Source organism: Globicephala melas, chromosome 10, assembly GCF_963455315.2.
Source record: "Globicephala melas chromosome 10, mGloMel1.2, whole genome shotgun sequence".
Lineage (NCBI taxonomy): Eukaryota > Metazoa > Chordata > Mammalia > Artiodactyla > Delphinidae > Globicephala > Globicephala melas.
In genome coordinates this window covers 99,394,629-99,410,643 of record NC_083323.1, presented here as the reverse complement: position 1 = coordinate 99,410,643, position 16,015 = coordinate 99,394,629, and the positions used below count along the sequence as shown (strand labels likewise).

General features: G+C 43.0%; 1 protein-coding gene and 1 pseudogene across 4 annotated transcripts in view; one reads left to right on the top strand and one right to left on the bottom strand.

Annotated features, from left to right (window-relative positions):
* Window positions 1–188: 188 nt before the first annotated feature.
* Window positions 189–16,015, top strand: part of TULP3 (TUB like protein 3) — a 42,948-nt gene continuing 27,121 nt past the window's right edge. The window contains exons 1-2 of one of the 4 annotated variants that reach the window (XM_030834700.2): window positions 189–375; window positions 984–1,011. In XM_030834700.2, coding sequence (XP_030690560.1) covers window positions 189–375; window positions 984–1,011 — 215 coding nt within the window. Of the gene's footprint in view, window positions 376–983; window positions 1,113–16,015 lie in introns of those variants that run through there. The other 3 variants (XM_030834702.2, XM_060306459.1, XM_060306460.2) reach the window with 3 other exon arrangements.
* Window positions 9,245–9,864, bottom strand: LOC115841077 (rRNA N6-adenosine-methyltransferase METTL5 pseudogene; annotated as a pseudogene).

The following is a 16,015-nucleotide window of genomic DNA, read 5'->3' as shown; positions in this document are numbered from 1 at the left end:
GGTGAGGGCAGCCTGGGCGCGCGGCGGTTACTGGGGGCTGGGCGGCTCCTCCAACCCAGCTGCGCGTAGCAAGCAGCGCGCAGCAAGCAGTGCGCAGCAACCCGTCCGTAGCAACCCTCCCGCGGCGCCACCACCGCCCCTAGCAACCCACCCGCGGGGGCGGTGGGGAGCAGCGGGCGCGCGGACCAATGGATGCGGAGCGGCGGGAGCGCGATGGCCAATGGGCGGCGGCGACAGTGCGAAGTGCTGTTGCGGGGCTGGGCCGCTGCGCCAGGCTAGCCCCCAGCGGCCGCCGCGAGGGTGTGGACAAGGTCGCTGCTCTCGGGGCAGCGGGATGGAGGCGTCGCGCCGCTACCCGGCGCCCCGCGGGGACAGGTCAGGAGCGGTGGCGACGAGCGAAGGCTGAAGGGGGCCGTGGCGGTCCGGGCTGGGAGCCGAGGGGAGTGCGGGCGGCTGGGCGGCGGGAGACGAGTGGGGGCGGCGTGCGGGCAGGCGGCCGCCCGCGTCGAGGGCCGGCTCGTGTCCAGTCGCGCCGTCACCCGCGCGGTGGGTCCGGCCTCGTCAGAACGTGTCCGTCAGGGGCTGCTCCGCCTGGGCCGGGGGTGCAGGGTGGTTCCGGGGGCCAGCGGAGCGGCCGTGGTGGTGGCGGCATCCCGCCCCAGGGCCGGTGCTCCGGAGGGGTGAGCGCGGGCCGGGCCGGGCCTGTAGGTTCGGCCGGGATCCCGAAGCGTGGATGCGGGCGGGTGGGGTGGAATCACGGCTTCGCCTGGACCCGAGCCCGTACACGCCGCCCACGCCCGCCTGCTGCCCGGTACCGCCTGGTCGCGGGTCAGCAGCTGAAAACCACTCTAAAGCTTGTCGCCCAGGTGGCCTTGCCGCGGACAAGACCCGTTTTTCTCTTTCATCGGGTTTTATTTACGTGAGAGCAGCGCTCTGTGAAGTTGGTTTACTGCTTTTTTTTTTTTTTTTTCTTTTCCCTGAAGTCAAGAGAAGAAGAATCTGCGTTTCCAGGTATAAATATGGAAGCGCCAGGAGGAGATCCCGTTAAAATTCAGCATCCTCGTTGAATTCGGATGGTGCTCGCTCACTTGTGGGCATTCGGTCAGTCTTAAGTGAGTGAATTTAAGGCAGTAAATTTCCCGGCTACCAGATGTATGGTGTGACTCATGATTTTTGGAAGGAAAAATGGAATTGACTTTGAAATTGAGACCAGGAGGCAAAGAGGTTTTTAAGTTTTTGGACCTGAAGCTTCAATGGATAATTTTAAAGTTTGTCCCTCTTTTTCTTCCCAAAGAAACCTGCTCTTTAATTTTAAAATGGACCTCAAAGGGGAATGTGTGAGTCACCAAGTGTTTCTTCTGCTGTAGGTTCAGTCACTGGTTAACTGACTTGTTGCCGAGAGGGAGTGGAATTAATGTCTCTGACTTTTTTGGCTTCCGGTTGTGTGTTTAGGACGTTTTTGATGAAATACATGGATAGAGTTTTTGGTCTTAGTACCTTTCAGTGTGAAGGATAGCATCTGACTTTCAAGTTTCCCGTGACTTTTTTTTTTTTTCTTCTTTGAATGATGAGACCATTTTCCCATGAGGCAGAGTTATTTTCAACAAAGTAGAAAAATTATGAACAAACACTACTTCAGACCTTTTTCCTGTATCTGAAATATTTAGTGGAAATTGGAGATGGAATTTGAAACAGCACTCTCAGATGCTTGCTGAGGTTAGGTGCTTGCATTGTAGATTCCCCTGGAGATGACAGTGGTCGGCTAGTTGCCGGAACTTGAGCCTCTCTGGCCTTCTGTTCCTGATACAGGATTGAAGATGTGATGAGAGAGACTTCTCCGCGTGATGTGACCTTGTGACCCAGGGTTGACTGAGAAAGTCCTAGTGTATGGTTTGTCCATATGCTATGATTTTTCTTCAGAAATACAAACAGCAGTGATGGCTGGAGGTTATGTCTTGGCCAGGCTTGTTATCCTCTCTCAAGTTCTCTCTCTTTCAAAGGCTTCATCAGATGAACTAATTGTTGGCAGACAGACTTACCCAGTGCTTAAAAATACTTAGATTAACTAATACGTGACTACAGTATGTTTGGCAGATATCAAAAGCTACAGTAAAAGCCTAATAACGTCTAACATGCATGTATTTCTTCAAATATGAAGGCTACATAGAGACCTAGGAAGGAAAGAAGAATCCCTGTAATAAATTTCCTTTCCATGCAGACAGACTCAGACGTTTTTGGAATACTTTTCATTTCTGGCTTCTCTTATTCTTTCCTATGGAAATGCTGCTGTTTTCCCTGCCTTTGTGCCCACTGAAAGAAGAAGTTAACATTTCTTCTTCCCAAGAGGAAAAGTATGCTTGAGTTACTCAGAAGAGGAGCTGAAGCTGCCTTGCTTCTCCGTGTTTGAGGATTTTAGGACTGGAAGGGGCCTTGATAATCCTTAGTTCTATTCAAGAGTAGTTCTCAGTGGAATTGTTAAGGCTTCTTTCCAGCTAAAATTTCCTGTGGTCTGCTTCTACTTCCTCTGAGGCAGTTCACTAGGAAGAAGCTCTTTCTACTACATCTGTGCTGCCTCATCAGACTTTCTTACTGTTAGTAAAGGCTGCGCCATTTTCCTGTCCCGGTTAGAGCTTGAATCTGCTGATGCCTGAGAAGAGACACACTGTCCACATTGCGATGGCTGTGCTGTCTTTATTAACTCTTAGTACTTGTTATGAGTCTTGGTAATGAGGATTGGCATCTCTGACCCTTTGCTGTAGAACTTCTGTGACAACATTAATGATTATCGTTGTATCATAGAAGTCGCGAGGACCCCTGGGAGGCCACAGTTCTGAAGGGGATTGCATTAGTACTTGAGTTGTTTATCAGGTCCCTTGCTGTTTTACCACAAGGCATTGTGGCGAGGGGGAAGCGCTGGAGGCTTCCACTGGGTTCCTGAGCTCTCGTCCCAGCTTTTCCACTGTCCAGCAGTGTGATGTTGAAGCACTCATCTACTTCTTTGGCTTCAGTTTTCTCCTCTGGAATAATAGGGCTTCTTCAGATTCCCTCCATGATTTATACTGAATTAATAAAATAACATATTTTTAACTGCACATAGCTCAGATGTCAAAAGGTACAAAATGATATTCAGTGGAAAGTATGTCTTTTCTCATTGTCTTTGTGTCACTTAGTTCGTTCGTTGGCAGGTTTCTTAGGGGGATCTTCCAAAGGTATTCTGTATATTAAGTAATCTCTTCATTTTCCTTTCCTCCTCTTAAAACGTGATGATTTTGAGGGCTTCCCTGGTGGCGCAGTGGTTGAGAGTCCGCCTGCCGACGCAGGGGACACGGGTTCGTGCCCCGGTCCGGGAAGATCCCACATGCCGCGGAGCGGCTGGGCCTGTGAGCCATGGCCGCTGAGCCTGCGCTCCGCAATGGGAGAGGCCACAACAGTGAGAGGCCCGCGTACCGGGGAAAAAAAAAAGTGATGATTTTGAGTTTTAGGGTAGAATACGATAATCTAAACTCTGATATCTGCATTCGTCATGGGCAAGATATATTTTTAGACTGTGAACTATAGTTCCTTCAGGTTTTTTTTTCTGTGATAATTAATGTGTAGAAAATAAGCCTTGTAGGAAGAAAACAAGAATTATTTTTCAGCCAACCTTCCTGAAAAATAAATCATTGCTTCTTAGATTTGCTGGAAGAAATGTCAATAAATATATAGTTTGCCTTTGATTTTAGGTTTTAGAATGAAGCAAGTTTGTAGAGGGTTGACTTGTTTTCCAATTGAACTTCAGTGTAATTTTGTTACGGCAATTTGATATGTCATATAAGCCAGGGGCAAAGTAGAAGGAGATGTTTTGACTGAGTGCAGTTGGCAAGCTGTGCTTTTAAAAAGGGAGCTCTGTCAAGATGAAACGATCAATAATGATGGCTTACATTTGTGTATCCTTCGCAGTGTTCTTAGAGCTTTCATGTACATGATCTCTTTTGAGCTTCACAACTCTGAAGAGAGCACGGCCCCTGTCGTTATCTTTGTTTTATAGATAGGGAAATTAAGGCTGGGAAAGGGTGTGATATAGCTAAGTTACAAGACAAGTAAATGATGTAATCAAAACTAAAATCTAGAAGTAAAACTGGGCTTTTGACTTCTAGTCTCCTCTCTTCTTTTTCTCAATTATTATCAAAATATGTTCCAGATATTTCTGGATGCCATTTGTGCACATAAATGACAGCAACTGATACTGATTATATCCTAGTAATTATTTTTAGGGCAAACAGTTGAAGAAATTGGACATTTTAGCAAAGTACAAATGAGTATTAATTTCATCCAATGGAATGGGAGTGGAAATATTTATTTGGTGTTGTTAGGCAAAAAAGTGTACTTTCATCTTTACACAAGAGAGAAGGGAAATAAGTAACATTACTGGAGAGAAACTATAACCCCTGAGGAAAGGAGAATCCAGCAAAAGGTGGAGTGCACTGTGATTCTGAGTAATGTCCTTTTTTAAATCTATAAAGAATAAATGGGGGGACTTCCCTGGTGGTTTGGTGGTTAAAAATCCACCTGCTAATGCAGGGGACATGGGTTTGAGCCCTGGTCCGGGAAGATCCCACGTGCCGCGGAGCAACTAAGCCCGTGTGCCACAACTACTGAGCCCACGTGCCACAACTACTGAGCCCACGTGCCACAACTACTGAGCCCACGTGCCACAACTACTGAGCCCGCACGCCTAGAGCCTGCAACAAGAGAAGCCACCGCCGTGAGAAGCCTGCGCACTGCAACGAAGAGTAGCCCTCACTCGCTGCAACTAGAGAAAGCCCACGCGCAGCAACGAAGACCCAACACAGCCAAAAAGAAAAAAAAAGAATAAATGGGTTCTTGAACTTCTGGATCAAGTCGTTCATTTTAAATAACCTTTCTGTTTGGCTCGCTTAAAAGAATGCTTTTTGCTTTTGCTCCGTGGGACATGCAAAATGGAGAGGGCTTCATGTAAAGCAGTTTTCCTTGCTGCATTCTCTGGGGCCAAATGAATCATCTGATCGGTTGCCAAGTTTTCCTTCTCATTGCCTCTCTCTCCCCAAGCAATTCTCCCTTCTCTCTGATTGTCTCTACTGAATGGGCTTCTTCGGAAATGGATCTTCATTCTCTAGCTTCAATTAAGTTAGCTCCAGATTGTGGCAGTCATTCAAGTAGAAGACAGCTGAGCCTAGAATATTAACAATTCTCTGCTGATGCGGGAGGTTAGATTTCTAAGGAGTCTTTCTGGCAGTTCTAATTGATCTTTATGTGCCTTTTCCCAGAAGCAATGTTTTGTTCCAGCCAGATGTGCTCTTAAGTCTCAGTGCATGTGAAAATATGGCCTCCTATATTGACATTTGGGATTTGGACAAGGTGAATCTATTTGTCAGTTGACTTAGAGAAAATTCCTTTATTCATAGCTATTGACCCAACTACCTGACACTGTAATCAGTTCAGACACAATGAAATCTGATGACTCTTTTCCAATAGTATTTATACTGTAATCAACTGCTCCCAAGGGCTTCTTCAAAATCCATTCACTAGCTTCGAAATTCTGCTGCCTAAAAATACCAGTGTGTGTGGGGGGGAATACCAGTGAACTGGCATTTTGACTGAAAAGATTCTTGGTAGACTTACTGAAATACCATAATAATGAAATCCCAGAGTCTCTGCTGACCATTTGAATATTTGTGGTCCAGAGGTGCAGGTCTGCAGGCTGAGGCGGGTGGCACTGGGACTTGTGGTTGAATTCTAGCTCTTCCACTCATCTGCTGTCTGACCTTGAGCAGATAGCTTCCGCTCTGAGTTTGATACCTGTGAAATGGGATTGTAGGTTTATTGTGAGAATTAGATGAGACGGTATGTAGAGTTTTTAATGTAGTTTCTGGCACGCAGTAGTTCTTTACTAAATGGAACTGTACTGCACCTGGCAATGTGACAACGTATTAATGTTTCAATATCAATAAAAATTCAAAATTTTGAAGATTTATTTAATACAAGGAGAAATCTAGAAATGTTTAGGTTTCCAGCATTAGAAAGGCTATGAAGAAGTTTTAAAGAGGTGGTAATATCATGGTGAAATTATTTAAAGTCCTGTCAGTGAAGACAAGATTAAGGTAATACATTTGTTTGTAGGCTTAAAAAAGTTGTAATGTAGGGACTTCCCTGGCGGTGCAGTGGTTAAGACTCTGCGCTTTCACAGCAGGGGACACGGGTTGGATCCTTGGTCAGGGAACTAAGATCCTGCATGCCATGTGGTGTGGCTAAAAAAAAAAAAAAAAAAAGTTGTAGAGCAAAAATCTTATTGATAGCAGTCGTTGCATTTATTGAGTGCTTATATGGGCTAAATCTCATTTAATCTTCACAGTAACTTTCTGATTTAGTGCTCAGTTATCCTCATTTTGTAGATGAGGTTAAGTTGTGTTAGAAACCACTCTAACCACAGACCCGTGCTTCCCTAAATGGGAAATTTGACCCTTTCGTTTGGTCTGCGCCAGGGGTCAGCAAACCTATCCTGTAAGGAACCAAATGATAAATATTTTGTCCTTTGTGGGCCATACGGGCTCTGTCCCAGCTACTCAGCTTTGCTGTTCTAGGGTAAAAGCAGCTGTAGGGAATACATAAAGGAATGTGCAGTAAATGAAAGGGTGTGGCTGTTTCAGAAAGGCTTTAGCTATAGACAGTAAAATTGAATTTGATATAACTTGTGCATGTCATAAAATATTATTATTCTGATTTTTTTTTAACCTTTTAAAAATGAAAAAAACATTCTTAGCTTACGGGCAATACGGACATAAGCAGTGGGCCGAATTTGGCCCAGAGGCTGTAGTTTGCAGACCCCTGTGCTGAGTCACAAGATAAGGATGTTTCTTCCTGGACAGTCATATTTATTCATATTATGAATATTATTATAAGACAGAAGTGGGGTTTTTGTTAAAATAGAGCCAGTAATAATGTAATGTAGAATGCAAAGTTAAATTAATTTTCAGGGTAAAACTTGAGGTTCTAAAGATAGAGTATTGTAGATGGTTTCTTTGGGCTATACTTCCCCTCCTTTCCCTATGAAATCACTCTCTTCGGCTGTTAGAGGCACTTTGATGGAAATATTGCCTGAACAAAGCGACATAAACATCAGTGTGCCAATAATAGATTATTAGATATAAAATTAGACTTTAAAGGCTATTTATATGTCCATAAGTTGGAGGGAAGTAATGACTAGTGACTGGTTCTGTGAAATCACAAAAGTAAAACGTGGGGTATGGAAAGCTTTCCTGTTTCACTACTCTTGTCTCTGATTACAGCTGCTGTTGTAATTACTAGTTATAATTATAAATGTATAATTACTCATACTCTTTTACTCTCAAAAATGTCTGGTTTGGAAAAGAAGGGTTTTTTGATACCCTACCTTTGAGGCGACTTGTTGACAGTTTGTGTATATCCTGGAGTTCTGTGCCTGTGGACATCACACACATCTTTTTTTTTTTTCCCCCACTTGGAAAAATATAATCTTTATATACTGAAAATACAGTATATATTACTGTACCTTATTTTTAATAGCTATATTGAGGTATAATTTACATACTGAAAAATACACCCATTTTAAGTATGCAATTCAGTAGTTCTTAGCGTGTTTGCAGAGTTTTGCAACTATTACCAAAATCTAATCTTAGAACATTCCCATCATACACCCCCACCAAAGAAACCTGCCCATTTACAGCCATTCCCTTGTCCCCTCCCCTACTCCTAGCCCAAGACAGCCACTAATGTACTTTCTGCCTCTACGGATTTGCCTCCTCTGGACATTTCATCTAAGTGGAATTGTACGATACGTGGTATTTTGTGACTGGATTCTGTGACTGTGACTTAGCAAAATGTTTCTGCGGTTCATTCATGCTATCATGTGCTGCATATATCAGTACTTCATTCCTTTTTATTGCTGAATAATATTCTCTTGTATGGCTATGCCACGTTTTGTTTATCCATTCAGTTAATTGATGGGCATTTGAGTTGTTTCCACTTTTTGGCTATACCGAGTAATACTGCTATATGACCACTCGTGTCCAGGTCTTTGTGAGAACATGTATTCTCACTTCTCTTGCGTATACATCCAAGTAGGGCTGTCGGGTCATGTGGTGACTGTTGTACAGCTTGAGGAACTATCAGACTGCTTTCCAGAATGGCTGCGGCAGTTTATGGGACCACCACCAAGTTTCTCTGCATCCTCACCAATGCTTGTTATCATCTGTCTTTTTCATTATTGTTGTCCTAGTGGATGTGAAATAGCATCTCATTGTGGTTTTGATTTGTTTCCCTAACGATGAATAATATGAAGGGTTTTTAAAATTATTTATTTATTTATTTTTGTTGCGTTGGGTCTTCGTGGCTGCGCAGGCTTTCTCGTTGCGGCGAGTGGAGGCTACTCTTCCTTGCTGTGCGCGGGCTTCTCATTGCGGCGGCTTCTCCTGCTGCAGGGCTTGGGCTCTAGGTGTGCGGGCCGCAGTAGTTGTGGCAGGCGGGCTCAGTAGTGGCTCGCGGGCTCTAGAGCGCAGGCTCAGTAGTTGTTGCGCACGGGCTCCGTGGCTTGTGGGATCTTCCCGGACCAGGGCTCGAACCCGTGTCCCCTGCATTGTCAGGCGGATTCTTAACCACTGCACCACCAGGGAAGTCCCTATGAAGCATTTTTTTCATGTGTTTATTGGTCACTCCTATATCTTTAGAGAAATGTTTATTCATTTACTTCGCCAGTTTTAATTGGGTTATTTGTCTTTTTATTACTTAATTGTAAGAGTTGTATATATATTCTGGATGCAAGTGCCTATCAGATAAACGTTTTGCAAATATTCTCTCATCTATAGATAGTATTTTCAATTGCTGATAGTGTCATTTGACATGTGGATATTTTTTATTTTGATGTACACGTAGTCCAATTAGTTAATTTTTCGCTTTATTCCTTTTGCTTTTGGTGTCGTGTCTAAGAAGTCAGTGCCTAGCCCAAGCCTACAAAGATTTACTCCTGTGTTCTAAGGGTTTCAAAGTTGTAGCTCTTATATTTAGGTCTTTGATCCATTTTGAGTTAATTTTTATGTATGCTGTGAGGTAGAGGTCCAGATTCATCCTTCTACATGTGGATATCCAGTTGCCCTAGGACCGTTTGTTGAAAAACTGTTGAGCCTTTTTTTTTTTAGTAAACATTTTTATTCATTTTAATTAGATTTTAAGCTGCTTCTCTCTTTGGAGGCTTTTAAAAAGAAAACCAAATTAGGTCCACTTCAATGTCCAGCGATTTTCTTTTATGAAACTTGTATGATGCCAGCAGGTCATATCTTAGCTCCGCAATAATATCTATCTTGATTTTCTGTTCTGCAGCTTTCTTTTGAATATGTTCTCTAGTGAGGATTTGTGTAAAGAATATACTGCTGTTCTTGCCATTTCCAAAGCAGTCTTCAGAAAGGCCATATCTGTCCCTTTATTATTTTTGGTCCCAAAGGGAGGATTCATAATTACTGTATCGAATGACTTGGACATTCTGTTAGATAATGAGCACTGAACCATGTCAACATTTGTTAACTCAGGCTCTTCTACATTCCTGTTAAATATTTCCAGTGCATCTTCAGCTATGTCAAATCCAACACACAACCCTGCTCCCAGCATTGCAGTTCCGATGCTAAGCACTCCACAGCCACATCCTAGATCTGCAACCACTTTATTTTCAGTGTCATCATGTGTGTTATGAATTGTATAGAGCATACATGCTGCAGTGTGTGGCCTGGTTGGATGCTGTTCTAGAAGGAGCTTGGACTTTTCGAATCCATCCACTTGTTGCAGGTGACTGTCTAGTTCCCTAAGCCTTAATTTCTGCATGTTTTAAAAAGTGTGCGTTGGCAGGGTTTAACAGCGCTGGATCTGCAGAGGAACCTGCTTCACCTGGATCTTCCCTCCAACTCTGATCCCCTGCCCCTTTTTTCAGCGCTGCGGGCTGAGGGCCAGCCTGGGAACGCAGGGCGCGAAAAGTACACCCGGCTCAGGCGGTTCTCGTTCTCCTCCCCGCGCCAGCGGTGGGCAGAGTCCTCGGCCAGCCTTCGACCCTCCTCCAGGGTACCCCGGGCCGAGATTGGACTGGAGTCGCTGAGGGCTCCTCACTCCGCGTCTCTGCCTGAGCCTTTTTTTTTTTTTTTTTTTCCGGTACGCGGGCCTCTCACTGTTGTGGCCTCTCCGGTTGCAGAGCACAGGTTCCGGGCACGCAGGCTCAGCGGTGGCCATGGCTCACGGGCCCAGCCGCTCCGCGGCATGTGGGATCTTCCCGGACCGGGGCACGAACCCGCGTCCCCGGCATCGGCAGGTGGACTCCCAACCACTGCGCCACCAGGGAAGCCCTGCCTGAGCAGGGTGTCAGGCAGGTGTCATAGATTGCTTTACAACTCAGTACTTTAGATTCACCTTATTCTTTTTAATGACCACAAAGTATCATTTTTCATAAATGTATCTTATTAATTGCTCACCTGTTGACAGACATGAATATCATGTTCAGTTTTTTCCTTTTGAAAACAGACAGTAATGCTTGTTATATGTATCTTTGTTGTTACATGTATCTTTGTATGTTTGGCCGAGTATTTTGTAAATTTAGTATGTTTGGAGATGCAGAGTTTAAATTTTGGTTAAGGCTGCTAAATTTCCCTCCAAAAAGGTTATAAAGTTTTTCTTTAACAGATGATGAATGCCCATTTTGAAGTGGAGCAATTGTCCATTCTTGTTGCTCCGTCCCTTGTATGTACAAAATTAGTGCACGGTAGGCGCCTAGTAAATATTTACAGGTGATAAAGATGAGTGTAAAACGTAGGGGCTATTTGCAATTTGGATCAGAGTCAATTTAAGCTGATCAGGTAAGGCAAGAATATACAGTTGACCCTTGAACAACATGGGTTTGAACTGAGTGGGTCCACTTACTTGCAGACTTTTTTTCAATAAATATGTACTGCAATACTACACGATCTGTGGTTGGTTGGTCAGTTGAATCCTAGGATGGGGAACCTCAGATACAGAGGGCCGGCTGTAAGGTTGTAGTCAGATTTGGGACTGATTTTTGACTTGAGGAGGTTCGACACCCCTAACCCTCACATCCTTCAAGGGTCAAAGCAGTATTCAACAGCTAACAGCAAATTGATGTATCAAAGTAGGAACAGTGGTAGCCAAGATTATGTAGCAAACAGAGCATCATTCTTTGTAGATGAAACAAAGCTTATTGTTTGTTGAGTCCAAGATTTTCTGGCAATTGTAATAGGGAGTTGCCACAAAAACTTTATCGGAAGTATATAATAAAATAAATTTTGATTGACAAGTGCAAGAGATCTGGTTAGAAAAATATAGTTGAATGTGTAATGGGACGATATGCCACCTTGGAGGTGCTACAATTATTAATCATTTGGCTCTCAAATGCATTTTGATAAAGAAATGAACAGTGCAGTGAGTTCAAATTTGAGGATGTGTTTAAAAATCATTGCTGCCAGCTTTTGTCATATAGAATAATGATCTCAGACTGACTATTTCTGGCCAGCAAACAGACTAAAGGTCTGTTATATGATATAACCAATACTACAGTATAGTTTGAAACTTTGTCCCAATGAAACACATAACTGACAGAGGAAAATAAATGAGAAAACAAAAGAACAGAGCAGAAGGCTCTATCATCCCAGCAACTGGATTGATTGTGCCTCTAAGAGATTTACCTTTCTGATAGTAGACTACGGTACGTGTTCAGCCAGTAGTGTAGGTTCTATTTTATTAAATCTGTGAAAGGTTCATTTGAGGCTTAAAACTAAAAAACAGTAACAGTTTTTTCCTTTAAAAAAATCATTTTAGGCTTACAGTAACCACTGTTGAAATTATTTCTCATAATTAGGCAAGGTAACGGGTTATTCTTTAAAATTTTATTAATTATTTTCCATAGTCATACAGCTATAAAATGGGGATGATAATATCTTTTACCTACTTCAAAGTCAAATCAAGGGATGATTAGTTAGAGTATTTCATTAAGTCATAAGTAAGAGGAATGTTTTTCATGTACCTTTAAAATTCATTCATCACGGGACTTCTCTGGTGATGCAGTGGTTAAGAATCTGCCTGCCAGTGCTGGGAACACGGGTTTGAGCCCTGGTCCAGGAAGATCTCACATGCCATGGAGCAACTAAGCCCGTGCGCCACAACTACTGAGCCTGCGCTCTAGAGCCCGTGAGCCACAACTGCTGAGCCCGTGTGCCACAGCTACTGAAGCCTGTGCACCTAGAGCCTGTGCTCCACAACAGGAGAAGCCACCACAATGAGAAGCCCACGCACTGCAATGCAGAGAAGCCCCCGCTCGCCGCAGCTTGAGAAAGCACGCGCGCAGCAACGAAGACCCAATGCAGCCAAAAATAAATAATAAGTAAATAATTTATAAAGTTCATCCATCAGACATTTATTTTACATCCTCCACATTCTAGGCACCACACGCCCTTAGTAATGTTGGTGACATTAGAAAGTGCTGAGGTTTGTAAGTTTCTTTGGTAATTTTGCTTTTCTTTTGAGTATTAGAAGTGTTTTAATATTTATTTATTTGGCTGCACCGGGTCTAAGTTGCAGCACGTGGGATCTTTAGTTGCGGCATGTGGGATCTAGTTCCCTGACCAGGGATCGAACCCAGGCTCCCTGCATTGGGAGCGCAGAGTCTTAGCTACTGGACCACCAGGGAAGTTCTTGTAACTAGTTTCTGAGACTGAAAAGTATCATTTGTCATGTTGTGAAGCAATATTATAGTCAGCGAAAGAAGTGTTCACTCAAGCTGCTGTTAGGAAAGCCATGGGCTGCGCACAGCCTTCATCTGGCAAGTCTTTTCCTGCTGCACTCCTGGCAGGATTAGTGTTGACTTCCTGCAGAACCACAGAAGAAGCCTGTTCAGCTCCCCGCATCAGGGGCCAGATTGCAGCTAGGTGCTGGTTACAGCATCCCTATTATCTGGCACAGTGTAGGATACAGCAAGAAGTACTCCTTGACTGTAGAGCAGCAATGAATGTTGTTATTGGCAGCTAGAAAAATTTATTTATTTTTTGCAGGCTGAGAGAACTTGACAGGAATGTTAAAAGTGTAGGATAATCGTGGAATCTAGCAGGTCACTGATACATTACTAAATGCTTCAAATTGTTTGGCAGCATGGTCTGTTAGGTACAGCTGTGGACCGGCAATCGAATGAGTAATGTTTTAAGGTAGGCTCTGAGTTTCTCACATATTTGATCTTGGGCACATTTCTTTATTGTTTAATATCATCCGCCTTCCTTAGAAATACTGCATATGTAATTTAGGTGCTAGAATAAAGGACGTGTGGATTTTAAGTGTACTCAGTACATGACTGTGAAATAGACGTCTAGCAAAATGTCTGTTTTCTTTTTTTCCTCTAATTTCTTATTTTGAAAAAATTTAAATACTCTGGAAAGTTGCAAGAAAAGTACAGTTGATAACCTGTGCCCTTCACGTAGATTCATTGCCTTTTAAAAAAATTAATTATTAATTTTTGGCTGCATTAGGTCTTTGTTGCTGCGCGCGGGCTTTCTCTAGTTGTGGTGAGCAGGGGCTACTCTTCGTTGCGGTGCGCGGGCTTCTCATGGCGATGGCTTCTCTTGTTGCGGTGCACGGGCTCTAGGCGCGCGGGCTTCAGTAGTTGTGGCACGTGGGCTCAGTAGTTGTGGCACACGGGCTTAGTTGCTCCGCGGCATGTGGGATCTTCCCGGGCCAGGGCTTGAACCCGTATCCCCTGCATTGGCAGGCGGATCCTTAACCACTGCACCACCAGGGAAGTCCCATGAAGACTTACTCTTATGTTTTCTTCTAAGTTTTATAGTTGTAGCTCTTGCGTTTTGGTCTTTGATCCATTTTGAGCTTGGTGCCCATAAACAAAGTTGGGCAGGTCGAGCACGTTCTCGGAAACTTCTCTGTGTGTATTCTGCAGCAGAGCCTTGTGGGTATCTTCAGTTTAGATTGTGGCTAATCAGCAACTGGAGAGCAGTCCAAGAGAATGGTGTTCTGTGGGCATTCCCATGGGCCACACTTGTGTGATAGATCTGTGTTCCTCAAAGATATATGTTTAAGGTTTTTCCTGTACCAATTAAACAGGAAATTTTCCATGAGAAAAATGGGAGGAAAAACAGTAATTTCATTTCTTTTACTCTATAGGACTGCTTTTTGTTTTGTGTGAATTTACTAACCAGGCTTGTTTAGGCTTGCTATTCAACAACTTCGTTTCAAATGAAGGAAAGACACTATTAGAGGAAAAAATGCAAGTTTAGTAAGATCATATTCCAGTCTGACTAGAAATGCTAGTTCAGATTTATTATAAGTACATAAAATATCTTTATTATTTCTGCTAAGTTATAATTTAAAACTAGAGCACAGAGAAAGTGTAACTTTTGATCTAGAGGAGGTACCTAAGTGCAACAGTTATATAGCATCTTTTTAGTGCCTCTTCTGTTCCGGTCAGATGCTTTGATTGTACCACCCTGTTTATGTAAACTGTTCATCTTGCCCAGGCTTGATGAAAGGAATTAGTGGTGTCAGGATAAGGCATTAAAGACACACCTGTTTTCTTCACTGTTAGAGGTCTTAAGAGAAATGTTTGAGGACTTCAGTTGTGTTTCAGATTTTAGAGTTATTGAAGAGGTTTTAGCATTTTAAGGGGGGGTAGAATGATTTTTTTTTCCATGCTAGAGGGTCTCACAGTTCTGGTTTAGTGAAGAGGACCAAGTGAGTTGGAGGAAAAGCAGATTCATAGCAGTAGCTGTTGAAAATACTAATCCATTACAGTGAGTTTACTTTTTGTCTTAGTTATTTTATGTAGGACTTTTTCAAGTGTATACTAATGTTCACTGGATACTAATAATCTATCACTGTATACATAAAGCTTGGTTTAAAAATACGTGAATGAGGATTAAAAACAGTAAGTAAATCCGGAGCATATCTAGATAGGGGCCCACAAAGTCGAGGCGAAACATAACATATCTGATATTTTTGTCATTTGTCACTCTTTTAAATTAGGGAGAAAAACGAGAAGATTTATTTAACACTCAATGTTGTTGTTGCTATTCTTTTTTTAAAAAATTTATTATTTATTTTACTTTTGGCTGCGTTGGGTCTTTGTTGCTGCACGTGAGCTTTTCTCTAGTTATGGCAAGTGGGGGCTACTCTTCATTGCGGTGCGTGGGCTTCTCATTGCAGTGGCTTCTCTTGTTGAGGAGCATGGGCTGTAGGCACGCAGGCTTCAGTAGTTGTGAAACGCGGGCTCAGTAGTTGTGGCTCACGGGCTCTAGAGCGCAGCCTCAGTAGTTGTGGCACATGGGCTTAGTTGCTCTGTGACGTGTGGGATCTTCCTGGACCAGGGCTTGAACCCGTGTCCCCTGCATTGGCTGGTGGATTCTTAACCACTGCGCCACCAGGGAAGCCCATGTTGTTGTTATTCTAAAACGTAAAGGTTATAAAGGAATTAATAGAGGGGACTGTCAGAGAACCAGAATGCACCTCCACATCTATATCTAAGGGGTTATTAAATCTGCTTACACGTTAGTAGTCAGGAAGAGCCTTGGACGTCATATACAAATTCCAGGTTGCAATGCATTATTAAAATGCATAAAACCTCTAAAATGTAGGAATGTGGTGGTTAACCGTTAAACGAAAGTGCTTTGGGGTGTTTACCACAAATGCTGGAAAGCCATTCTTCCCTTTGTAGCCATGGAATTTGTCTTATTAAATAAGATTTTGTATTTATAGTTTTTTTCTGGCAATCAACTCCTAGTAAAAAATTTATAGTACAAATAATTGAGAACCACTTCTGCCTTGTTTTATACTTTACTGTTTCTAAGAATGAAGAGTCACAAAATCTTAAATTAGGAAATTGTCAGAAATAGAAAAGACTTTAGAGAGAGCTTAAAGACATTCAGAAGGGTTTGGTTTATCAGTTGAAGACAGTCATTTGATTCCATTTTTGTGGACTTCC